Source organism: Austrofundulus limnaeus, unplaced genomic scaffold (assembly GCF_001266775.1).
Source record: "Austrofundulus limnaeus strain Quisiro unplaced genomic scaffold, Austrofundulus_limnaeus-1.0 Scaffold596, whole genome shotgun sequence".
Classification (NCBI taxonomy): Eukaryota; Metazoa; Chordata; class Actinopteri; order Cyprinodontiformes; family Rivulidae; genus Austrofundulus; species Austrofundulus limnaeus.
Genome location: NW_013952998.1, coordinates 175,650 through 189,183, shown reverse-complemented (window position 1 = coordinate 189,183; position 13,534 = coordinate 175,650). Strand labels below are relative to the sequence as shown.

Below are 13,534 nucleotides of genomic sequence, written 5' to 3'. Positions count from 1 at the left end.
GCTCTGTTGTCAACATGTACAGTAATGGGAAATCCAGACTCCTGACCATTTAGCATTAGCAGTTAGCTTCACCAGCCGATCACACGCTCACATGCGCACTCCAGCTGTTCTATTGAACCTCCTTGTTAAAACCTTGGGGTGACACACCAAAAACAATAATATACAAAAGTGGTAATATGAGAGTAATTTGCCAACTAATGTACTTTAGTTTCTTATTTTACAGATAATACTACTTGTGTGTGCAGAGACCAGAACAGATAACGTTTAGAGTTTCACAATGGTCCAGTTTTAATGTGTTATGCGTYTTTATGTCAGAATTTGTTCTTATATTGGGGTTTTTGTCTTTTGCCCGAAAAAAAAGCCAAACGTACATCTTTAACTCGAAGTGCTACAAAGAACGAGATTTCTCAAGTTCAAAACCAACACTTCTTCTAGTTATTTAAAAACATCTTTATTTGCCTGTAGCATATTATTTTTAACTTAAAAAAATTATTTATATTTTGAACTCCTCACTGCTCAAAAACAATGTTTGTTTTTATGTTTGAGCTCCTGATAATCCTGAACAGCTAAGGGAAAWTGAAAATGCACACAAAGCAAAAGCTGGTACTCAAGAGGATAAAACTGTTTTCCCAGGGGGGAGAAACATTTTTGAAGGGTGGTCATTGCCCCACCAGTCCTTCCTTCATGCCACCCCTGTTTTTGGATGCTGGCAGAAACTTTTTGTCTACTTAATGGTTTTCTGAGGTTCCTAACTTTATGTGTTTTTCATAAGATAAAAGATTCCTTCTAGTTAAAGTTTGCAGCTGAGGTCGTGGCTCTGGTTCAACAAACAGGTGGCCAGTGCACAAAACATAAGCTGTGAAGTATGCTTTTTTTGCTGTAAAACAAAARAAACAAGCTGAGTGCCACCACAACACCAACGAGGTCAGATATTCAGATAAGAAAACACCACAGCCATCGGTTTACCTTCCCAGATGCTCCTCCAGCTCCCAGAAGAGCAGCTTCAGGGCCATGGAGTCCGGGCCCTGGGCTGCTGCTCCTGCCCCGATCAGCCCCCACTCTCTCATTGATGCTCTCAGATTAAAAACACACTCAAACAAAAAGAGACCACCACTGTGCCCTTGGGCCCCCCCTTAAAATGAAGGAGTTTCACATCGAAAAGCAACAATAGAACCCAGGATGGAGCTCTGTAGGRTGGGAAATGGAGTGTGTGTTTACTAAGCTTGGGTCATATAGACTGGACTGTGATTGGAGAGGAGAGGAGGACAGGAGACATTGGAGGGTGGGCAGTGATGTCACTGGATAAAAGGAGTCACGCCAGCTTCCTCTCTACTGTTACGTAAACTGTCAGCAGAGATTAGAAGAGATTCTTCCAATCGGATCAGCCATTTCTGACCACACACCCTGCCATGAGCTCGCTCATAGTCGCCTTAAAGCCACTCCCTTTGGTTCGTACAGCCTCTCGCTCCATCACATCTTTCCTCTGTCTTTCCCTGCATTCTTGTTTTATGGTTGCACACGCCCTCACATGTACAGGTCTGTGGAAGTACTGGAAACATAAAGGAAGTATCAACACGACAGTCGGGACAAAGGCCGTCAAAACAAGACCTCATGTAGAGAACAAAACAGAAGCAACAGTGGTTGTTGAGCATAAAAACGTAAAAGGTCAACAACGAACGGAAACTCTGTTGGAAGATGGAGAATCAGCTGACCAGAGGACAAAATGGTGGCTAATGAGGGAGCCCCAAAATAAAAATAAAATGTACTTTCGGTGTAACAATTAACCTCGTTAAGTAAAGGTCACATGTTCTTTTCTTCACTGTACATCAAGTGGTCAAAAACAAAACCATTACCACAAGTTTTAACTAAGTTCCACAGTAAATTTCGTCAACATGAACCTTCTACTCAACATTTTTGAAACCAACGTTTAAAACCACGTGTCTGTGCATTGTGTACAGGCAGGTTTTGGGGCAGTTTGCACATGCTCAGTTGGAACAAAAGCCTTGCATTGAGCCTGGAGTAAACCTTCTGTTTGTTGTCAGCCAATCAATACGCAGATTTGGGCTAAGCCAGTGGTGTCGGAGCTCCACATCACAGCATCACGTACTAGAAAAGCTTTCATTTCCTACACATCCACAGACATCTGCACCATGTGTCTGTGTCCTGAATAAAAGATTGACCCAAATATTAATCAACCAAAACTCAAGACTGGAATAACAAAGAGACAACAACGGGTGGTTAAAAAAATCTACTCGTTTTGGAGAAAATAAAGACAAACTTATAATTTTGGCACTTATTTTTAGAAAAGCATTTGGCTTTTGAAAATGTGCCCCAACATTCAATGAAGTGTTTTTATAGTTAGGTAGAATAAACAAATTATTCTACTATAAAATAAAAGCCTAGCAATCCTAAAGCACACGTGTCAAACTATGTCAAATGTGGCCTGCTACAGCATTTTATGTGGCCYGTGAGAGCTTCAAAGATGATGTCTTAAAATAAGTGGATACTGCTTTAAAGTCKGCATTGATCATCAACTACATCTCCCATAATGCWCGTTCATCATTTTCAAAATGATAACATCCCACCACTAGATGGAGGTGCACATAGTTCAAAAGCAGCTGAGTGAAATCTCTATTTGACAGCATTTTTGYCAACTACTTTTGCCGTGGCCCAGCTGTACTGGGTAGTGGGAATTTCAAAATTATAAGTTGTAAATTTAAACTGCAACTCCCCTCCAGTGGGAAATCTGTCAGAAAGTGGGAGTGTTCAGAATTCAAGATGGTGGCTCCTCAACAACTTGAGAGTAAAACTCTCAGACTTTTACTTTTAATAGTATTTTTGAATTTTATTTATTTCACATTTCATCAGCTGTAAATGTAGCTCTTTCAGTGTTTGAGAGCACATGTTAAAACAATTTTTATRCACAATACACCATGCAGAGCTAGTGCGGGTCAATTATTCAATAACAATATACAGTATTTTGARGTTAATTACAACTGGCCCTTTGAGGGCAAACATGACGCTCATGTGGCCCTTGGTGAAAATGAGTTTATGCCCCTGTGTTAAAGTAATGCATATTGCCCACTGCACTTCACGTGAGGGTTTTACACTAAAATCATCTTTGTTGAATTGTAGCGGTTTTGGTCAAACCTTGTATATGACATAAAGTGCAATCTCATACGATATTATGGGATGTGTTAGTGCTACTTGTTGTGGATGACCCTCTGCCACACTAAGTTTTAGCACATTTTGTGTTGGCTAAAATAAGTTCAACAYCCACCATTTATAGTCCCAAGTGCACTTAAGGGATTATCACTGTCATAGAATACAATGGTTATATATATTTTTTCACATTCTGTCTACGCAGGTGTGAAAAGAAAACTTTAAACAAAGCAGTAAAGAAAATACCCAAGCACACAGCCGATGATTACTGATGACATGTTAGGAACTTGGCACAGGGAAGAGTGTGATACTCTTCTTTCCTCTTCTAAACCAAATAATGAATCTCAATCTCCCCTTAAAGTCTTCACTCAGTTTCAGACTCCATTTTTCTTTTTCATCTCAGCCTCTTGTGTCTGAGGAGGCTCAGTTTAATACCCCCCAATTTGAGGTCGGAGCGGTCCCAACATCCTTCTGAGCCAACTAGATCACTCGACTCACCACACACGGCAGGACTATCTGCTCAGATTATCTTTGAGCCATCACGACAAACAGAGCGCCCTTAACATTGTCAGAAGGGGAAAAATCGGGCCAAAATTTGGCACAATTATCCTGCCGTGTGAACCCAGTATTAGCTGTGGCGTCCATCTTGAATTGGGTTAATCTTCAGCTGTAGATGCACATCCACTTATTATTGCAACAAAATAATTAAGTAACATTTAAATAAACTTTTAACATTTAGTACTTTTTAGGCTTTTTCTGATGGGTTAAACAATCATTTATGCTTATGCATATWCTACAGCTTCTAAATGACATTATTACGTGTCACGTCTGCATTGTTTCTCCTCTTTTTACATGACAAAACACCTAAATAAATATGAATACTGWTTATAGAGTTATATTAGGCAGATTTGTGAAACCTAAATGCAGAGCTAAAGTTTAGCTTACGTCAATGTTTTGCTGAATAAACTTGCTGTACCAAAAAAGAAAAACGTGTTCAATGACAAGTGAAGCTCATTTAACTCCACTTAAAAGCTCACAGCATMTCTACCTATCTTGGAAAGCTTTTCTATTTTTCATACCTTGAACTACAATAAAACAGTTTTTGTGGCTCTGGGCTGAAAAGAATGGGGGAACATGTCTCCGCCACACCCTGTGGAGCTTACATAAGASTGGATGTGAAGCCGTGGTGAGGTGGCAGTGCAGAAAGGAGAGAACAGATGGTGTTTAGGTTAAAAGGTTTCATTTCAAACATAAACGTTTGGGGAAGGAAAAATGAGGTATGTATTTAAAGCTAAGGTTTGTATTTCTAAAGGGTATATTCCAACAGTAGAAAGGTGAAACCTGCAACTTTTATTTACGTTTTTCTTACATGAGGCTAGACAAAAAAGATAAATGCCAAACCAATCTGTAGAGAAAATATCTTTCAACATCAGACTCTTTTTATCATTCCTTGATCGGAGTTCGGTCTCAAACATCCAGGTAAACAGTGATGCTGGGCTGTGTTGATCAGGGACAAATGTTTATGCTAACACATGCAAAGTCTGAGAATGTTGGGTATGCAATATTCATTAGTCAGTATCCATAAAACTGTTCCAAAACAAGTAGAAATCSAACTAGTGTCAAAACAAACTTGTAGATAAAACGACAGTAGAACCTTTAYGATTCTGTTGATTTTCTTTCTCTGCATCCTTTTTTCCCCACTTTCAAGAGTTTGCATGTCAAGCTCCGATTCGCTGCTTCTCTTCCACATCACTTCTCTTTTAGCCATCGGGAGGCTTGTGTGTGTCTGCACGGGTCTCTGCATCCTGTTTGTGTGTGTGTGTGTGTCTGCAGGCCGGCGGAATCCGGTTTTGGAAGCTTCTAACTTTGGCCTCTTGACAGCATACAAACGAATGCGGATCACAGAACAGAAGAGCATTTTACTTTCCAAATTTGGAGAAACTTACGGACACATTTGAAGCTGGAAGTTGCATTTTATTTTACCGTTCCCACAGSTTAGCTCTAGATTGGGAATGGCGGCGCTCACAAGCAAATTTCTGTTTATTCAAAGGTGAGGATAATCTCCTCTGGTCTTTGCTCAGACACAGACAAAACAAAGAGGTAGAACGCCCTAAAACTTAAGACGGGTCGCATGTCATCGACGTTCGTACAGGGACTTGAAGCTCTTTGGAGCGTAAACGAGTTGGTCTGCGGTGCACGCAATGCCTTACATAACCAGATTCTGTGCCGTATGAGACATGAAACGAGAGACGACAAAATGGAGGAAGAAGAACTGAACTCTGGTGGTTTGTTCAGGAAGCCAACGTGCCCCGTCCACTAAAAATTAGGTTTTAGAATTGAAATGAGTCCTGCCTTAAAAAGCCAAAATTGAGAGAAGTAACCCATGATTACAATTACAACCTGAGGTCTGTTTACGCTTAATTTATACCATTCTAAAATTGATGACATAGCCAGTTTATTTTAGACTGAAACATTTTCCAAGACACACAAGCACATACAGTTTTAGTCCAAAGCATTATGGTCAGATGGGAAAAGGTTCAGCCTCAACAACAAGATGTTGGTTTGAAGGGGGTCACGTTGAGGCTTTCAGGCAAGAGAACACTAACAGCTGTCAAGCATGGTGGTGGTAGGATCACGCTGCGGGACTGGTGTGCCGCACAGAGTGGATGGAACAACTTCACCTCAAATCAACAGCTAAGATACCGGAGATCTGGACATGTAGACATCAGAACTGGTTTCTGATTAGACTTGGGTGGTATGACGATATGTGATATACCTCAGTAATGAAATATGGCGACAGTATTTAAATGATGATGGTATATTCATCATGTGAGATGATGCACCAATGTCCACAAGGCTGCTACAAACACTGGGACATTTAAAGCCTCTTCAAGAAGACAGTACCGCTAAATGGCCGAACAGCCCATTCCATGTTGATGATCCTCCGGCAGTTCAGAAGTCAGTGACAGAAATGCTCTGTTACCGTGCTTTCAGATAATATCAATCAGTGATCAGTCAAAAGAAACTCAGCTGCTCTGACATGTTACTGCCACTTAATCTGCTGATGAGAGCAGCRGGAGTCGCAGAATGGCTCTCGCCCCCCATTATGTCGTAAAAGATCAAAACACGTCAAAGTGCATCCTTTCAGGTTTTGAAGTTTGAAAATATTCTGACTCCTATCACAGCTGTATCCACGCTGCTGCATACTTTTAGCCAGTCTTGGTGCCAATAAAGTCAGCAGCACTACACCGGCCCACCTTTACAGGAGTCGGCGAGTAACATTTCTGTACGCCATCTCCACCTCCAGTTGTCTTCTGAATGGACAGAGGTGGGCAGAACATGTGTCCGTAACATTATGGGGCATCTTCTGAAAGAGCCTTAAGACATTCTGTGCARCCATAAAAGAACAGCAACTGTCACTGTAAATGCTGCAAAAAGTCACGTTTGACCATTAACAACTTCACTGCTCTCTCTGGCTCTAGAGACTGAGAGATACTTTTGGGGGTACCGAGTAAAACGAAGGATAAAGCAGGACAACATTAAGCTCAGTCCATGACAGGAAACCATTTAAATGAGAACTACAGTATATGATCATAACTAAAAGCAAAAAAGAGAGTATAAATCATTAAATTAAAAACAAAACATGTCATAAATTTCTAACCACAAYTGTATTTTATCAGCGATTTGAGCTCAAACAGCCCAACATCTGACACATTCATGTTGTACAAGCAAATATTACACAATCTTCACCTTCAGTCACCTTTGAAGGCTCTCTGTCAACAGCGCCGCAGCCAGGAAGTGGATTGTCTAAATATCTTCACAGCGGCAGTGGAGAAACTTTGCTCGAGCTTCTCTGCGTGTGTGCTGCGCGTCATGCGGCGACCCGATTGTGTTTCAACACTGAGAAAGGTCAATGTTTTGATACGAAACAACCACAATTTTCCATTTTGTTTTTTTGTTTTTTACTTTACGTGAACTTTGTGCTTTAAACAGGAAGTGTCTCATTTAAGTGGGATAAATGTTCTTGAGCGTGTGTTCGTGATTTTGGATGCTTAGAGGATGTCCGAGTTCCAATGGAAGATTTTTATTTMCCTCTTTTAATCTGAAACAGGACAAAATTCCAGCTGTAGAAAAATACTGAGCTGACTCAAATTAAAATAAAACTTGAGTTTATTTYGAAAGAAAGCTGCAGGAAATTAGTGTTACTAAAGGAACGTGACTGTGCTAGCTAGTGTTTATCTAAATATTCCATAAATTTTATTGAAACTCAGAAATAAATGTGAATGTACAGGTAACAGTCGGTTCATTTTAGGAGTCATACTAACTCAAGATGGCCAGAAAAACTAATCAACATTAACAAAAGCATAAACGGCTTTTATCTCAGAGGGTTTGTAAAGGGACTCCTATTGCCCAAACCCCTATTTCTCCTCAAGGACCTTAGCGAGCRCCCTTGAGGAGGTATGTCCAACAGAAGATGTCGCTCTGTACTGTTAAACACATTCCCGCTGTAGACACTTCACACACCATAAAACAAGCTGACAGCTGAGGTCCCAAATGCAMGAACACACACATCCTCTCCAGCCCGAGTGTCTCTGCAAGAATATGCAGCTCTGCACGACAAAGCACAAGGCGAGCAAACGTGACACATGGCTACTTGGCTCTGAGGCCCCAAAGCGCCTTCCTGCTCTGCCAAAAAAATAAGTCAGCCTGTCAGAGTGAGTGAAAACTCTGGTGTGGCTGCAAGATTTCAGAAAATACAACAAAGCCTGAAAACACTCAAGTCTTATTTTCAGTAGGGTGTTACACAGAACTACTATGGAGGCAAGAAAATAAGGATATAAAAGCCACTTTTTTAAAGCCAGAAATAAAACCTAGCTGAAAAATACCATCATTCACTGCCTTGTTGAGCTTCAGCAAGCTAATCATATATTACTGCTTTCTTATTTCTAACCGTCAGGACACAAGCGTTCACAAATTCACTCATTAGCTGCTCATTCATCGCTTGCATGCAAGGACACTTCCATTTAGCTACAAGGCATATTTTAGGTTAGTGATTCTCAAAGCACATTACATAAAAACAGCTGCAGCCCAAACTACAGGGAGGATTTATGGGCCCACGCTGCCACCTCGTGGACAAATATCTGAACTACGGCATGTGGGAGATGAGAGGTGGCTGAGTTTGTGTCTGCTCAASCAAAACAACATGTCAAGGTGAATTATTAGATAAGTGAACTGTCTTCAGTGGAGATTTATTGATCTTGACAGGAATTTTTTTTTAAAAAGATGTTGAGAACAGAAAAGGGATTAAATAAATTGGTTTCAACAAGCTGCTGTCCAACTTAATGAAATTAGTTAAACAAAATAAAATTGACATTAAAAAGGAAAAAAATTGTATAGGTCTTCTGGACGGGTTCTTTTCTAATGAAACGTTTTGTCTCTCCTCCAAGAGACTTCTTCAGTCGGAGAGTTTCAGGCAAAATTCAGGCTTTTAAGCCACTGGGACATCATGCTTAGAAAATAAACGTCTCAGTTTGAGACGTTTATTTTCTAAACATGATGTCCCAGTAGCTTTCAAACCCCAAAACACATTACGGCAAAGGCTGGTTCACCCCAAAGATCCGGTGCCCCGGCACAAACAGAGCAATATTGTATATGCTGTGAAGTGCCAGGAGGACTGCGACCAGTTATACATCGGGGAAACAAAGCAGCCACTGTTCAAAATAATGTCCCAACACAGACGAGCTACATCTAATGGCCAGAACTCTGCAGTTTTCACTCATTTACAGGCCAGCGGTCACTCTTTCAGAGATGAGGATGTTCTCATTCTTGATAGAGAGGAACGTTGGTTTGAGAGAGGAGTAAAAGAAGCCATTTTTATGAAGAAAGACTGTCCATCATTAAACAGAGGTGGAGGCCTCCGTTTTCAGTTGTCCCCCTCCTACAGTGCGGCTATTGCCAGTATCACTCCACCCCCTGTTAACAATARGTGTTAATTAGGTGTCAACRATAGCCATGTGATGTGAGTATCAGTCACATGGAGGCAGKGCTTAAAAGCCTGAATTTTACCTGAAACTCTCAGACTGAAGAAGTCTCTTGGAGGAGAGACGAAACGTTTCATTAGAGAAGAACCCGTCCAGAAGACTGTAGATTACTGAGATGCATCAGGACAAAAAATAGACATTAAAATGAAAGTGATTAAATTGAGTGAAGCAGTACCGTAGTGACTTATTAAGGCAGGTCATCGTGTTTAAAAACACAATCAAATTAAACTAACATTTCTTGATGGAATATAGTCATCATCATTTGATTTACCATATGAATGGCACTGGAGACCAAAGACCTCAGCGCTCGGAGCATACTTTGTGAATCACTTTCAGCTACTAACAATTTTTTGGCTTAATATTTGTAAAGGTGACTGACTTACAGACATTTTTTGTGTTGATTAGCTGTGGTGGCCATCTTGAATTGGGGAAATTACTTTGAGAGTTTGACCAAAATTAATTCACTGGTTCATGAAATACTGTATTTTACTAACAGACATATGCGCAAATACCTGATTAGCTGCTTTTCATAGTGGCGGGTGATGTTATACTTAATACTAGAGGTGTAAGAAAATATTGATACACTGAAGTATCGCAATGTTTTATTTCCTGATACTGTATTGACCCAAAAAAATGTATCATTTTTTATTCAAAGCTTAGATCAGATTCTATGCATGTAATGCATGGTGTRCTCATATAGTTTTTAAAATTAGAATAATTGAGAATAAAATGGCGATATAYTGCCTTGTTTACAGTATCGCAATAAATCGTGATATATTGTATCGTGACCCATAGGGCTGCCACGATTAATCGATTAATTGACGACTAATCGATTGTTAAAATAATCGATGACTAATTTAATAATCGATTAATGGTTTTCTTTTTTTTTTTTGTTCTTTACTTTGTTTTTCTCTCCAAACTGCTTTGACACCTTCCACTGCCACATCTGCCTTTCTGTCTTTGACACACATGCACAGTAGTGGTAACTGGGGTAGGCCGTGGACGTCACAAGACATTATACAGACAGGCTCTGGTATCATGGCTACCTGACAACGGAGCTCAAAAGTGTGGGAACTTTTTAAGAAAATGAAAGAGAAACCTGTACAATATCTGCAGAGCAGAACTTGCCTTCCACAGCAGTTATTTTTAGTTAGCATATAGCTAAAATCTAACCATGGTTATATAATAGCAGCTGCATTCTGGTGCGATAAGCTCTATGTTTTATATTCAATTAACATATGATCCGATTAGTCGACTAATCGAAAAAATAATCGGTGATTAATCGATTATAAAAATAATCATTTGTGGCAGCCCTAGTGACCCATGTCATTTGCGTCACCTCACCAAATTCTTACCAATACACAGCCCTGCTTAATAGTCAAGGTTCCAGTCAGGAGAACTGGATTTCTTTGAATGACTGTATGTATCTTAAAAGAATATTGATGTTTTTATAAAAAAAAAAAGAAAAAAAGCTACATTTAAACTATATTTATGTCTTAAAACAGTGTTTTTCAGAAAAATGTTTCTATTTTCCAACCCCTATTTGCCAACGATTTGCCAATAGCTTTTTCTGAAACCATGACCTAATTCTGCAGGTTTGTTTGGTCACAAATATTTGTTAGTCATTTTTTGAACAACACCCACACCCAAAACCCTTATCTCAAGTTGTGTGCGCAAATGTTTGTTATGGTTCAATAGTACAACTTACATTTTTATGTTTATATTGTCAACTCAAGCCTGGAGCTAAACTTCTGCCACTACGGAAAACTTTGGACTCAAGTTCTTATTTTTCATCACCATCTTCCAACAGCAACTTTGAATATTCTAGTTTCAGGTCACGAGCTGGTTAAACAGGTGTGTCTGTATGAATAAAGCTTAAATCTAAGTCAGTATAACCACATACAGAGTCCAACAAGTTGTCTATTATTAACAAATCATAAGAAGTGCCAGCACATTCAAAAAGAATGAAATTATTGCTGGCAGTGAGTACATGTGCTCACATGCTCCAGTTCTCCACTAAAAACAGGTTTAGGAGGACAAAGAAATGTTTTTAAAGATGACTAACATGACAATATTCTCGTATTTTTGCTCTAAACTTTAACAAGCCCACATATATTCATCATATCTACTTTTATGTCATGTTTCCTTTAAGGAAAAAGGAGGAAAAAAGGGAACTTTTCCAAATTATTGTCAAACTGAATCTCCTCAAAAGTTTCCAATAACTTGAGTGCAGCCAAACATTTGGAATAGATTAAAAGGGTTGYAAACTGCAGAGAAATACAATAAACACAACTAAGCAAAAGCACACAAGAAGGCAAACAGTTGACTGAAATCCAGTCAACACTGATGTTTTATATCTCCAAAGGGTGACGTCAGAGGCAGAAATAATCCCTATAAATTATAACAGATGCAACGTAAAAGTCAAGGTGCTTCTTGTTTGTTATCACTAGACGCTTTTTGAGAACAAACTAAAGCTTCACATGAAAAACCGTGTGAACATTTGCATTTTGTTTTAGTGGTGAAATAACGAAGAAAAAAATGTTTTTCACTTATTTGTTCTTTTTAAAGTTGAGCAAATAACAAGTGGAAAGAAATAAGTTTTCTGCTTGCTGCCAAAAATCTGGCTGTAGATCTGTTATCTTTAACCACGAGCTAGATGAGAGAAATACCATAATTGTTATAAAACTATGCCACCATAAATGAATTGCTGCTAAAATAAAGGCCGTATTGTATAAAATAAATGATCATAATTGTGGAAAAACTAGTGCTACGTAATTTATTGTAAAGGCAGAAAAAGCTGTGCTACCTAAAATGAATTACCATGAAGAGAGGAAAACGTGAAAATAAAAAAAATATTGATACTGAAATTTTTTTCCCCAATATTAATCTTTTTTATGCATGTTCTTTACAAATGTGGCACCACTGAAAGGAAAAAATAAAAAGGCTTTTCAATTGCCATGAAGCATTGTTATAACAAAGAAATAACCTACCAAACACACATTTCCTTACTTTTTGTGCTAAGTTTAGTTTTCCCATTTGACTTTGAGCTTCTCTGATACGTGTCTTTCCAACAGTGTTCCTGTTTGTTGCTCTTACTAACTGAAAGGATCACAGGTGTGTGGAGGTGACACAAATGACAGGTGTTWGTGTGAAACCAGAACTATTTTCCCTCTACACCGTTAAAACCGACGCTGGCTCTTTCCCAACGTTAGATAACGCCAAGCGTCTCCCTGCCTGCGGGCTGAAATTCTCTTCAGGTAAGCAGACTGACAGCGCTGATTAATTTAAACTGATTTCATCGACGGATATGAAAAAGAATAATTCACTGTAGGCAGGCGTCTGAAATACAACGAGCAGGATCCWGTAAATCAAACACACCCTTGTGTTTTGCAGCCCGACACAAGGCGGGGGCATTTAAAAAAAACCTCTCACAGCTACGACTTTGAGCTTTGTAAAGAGCCGACTCCACCCTGACAACAAATACAACTGAGCACAAACTGATGATTTGATCTTCCATGTGGAAAAATAAACCTGCTTAACTAGTTGTTGTTAGAGTGGATCTTTGGTCAAAAAGATATTTAATTAGTGAGCAAGAAATACTGTATATCAGCTGATGATTTCTGTAATAAATCACTGATTGATGGCAAACACAGCTGCTGCCTGTCTGTTCATCTCTCTGTCCGTTGGCAAAAAAAAAAATTCATGAAACACATCTAATCATAGTACTACATGCAAAATTTAACTTTTAGAGTCAAACCCATTCAAGATGGACATCACAGCTAATTACCCATATCCAAAGCAAAAATGGCTATTTTGGSCAGATAAAATTTGATGTTAGTAGCTGAGAGTCAATCACAACACAAGCTTAAAGTGCTAATGAATTGCATGCCGTTCTGCATTTAATGTCATTTTCAAGATTTGACATAAAACATCTCGAACTCTGTCTTTTTTATCATAAAGTTTAAAACTGTGGCATGAGTAGGGCTGCCACAAACGATTATTTTTATAATCGATTAATCACCGATTATTTTTTCGATTAGTTGACTAATCGGATCATACGTTAATTGAATATAAAACATAGAGCTTATCGCACCAGAATGCAGCTGCTATTATATAACCATGGTTAGATTTTAGCTATATGCTAACTAAAAATAATTGCTGTGGAAGACAAGTTCTGCTCTGCAGATATTGCACTGGTTTCTCTTTCGTTTCCCACACTTTTGAGCTCTTTTGCCAGGTATCCATGATACCAGAGCCTGTCTGTATAATGTCTTGTGACCCCAGTTACCACTACTGTGCATGTGTGTCAAGGACAGAAAGGCAGATGTGGC

General features: G+C 39.1%; 1 protein-coding gene across 2 annotated transcripts in view; it reads right to left on the bottom strand.

Moving 5' to 3' along the window:
• Positions 1-13,534, bottom strand: part of LOC106531085 (TSC22 domain family protein 1) — a 30,111-nt gene that overhangs the window by 9,767 nt on the left and 6,810 nt on the right. The window contains exon 1 of one of the 2 annotated variants that reach the window (XM_014026851.1): positions 967-1,082. The exons of the other annotated variant lie outside the window; for it this stretch is intronic. Coding sequence (XP_013882305.1) covers positions 967-1,067 — 101 coding nt within the window. The 5' untranslated portion in view covers positions 1,068-1,082. Of the gene's footprint in view, positions 1-966; positions 1,083-13,534 lie in introns of those variants that run through there. 2 annotated transcript variants of the gene reach the window in all.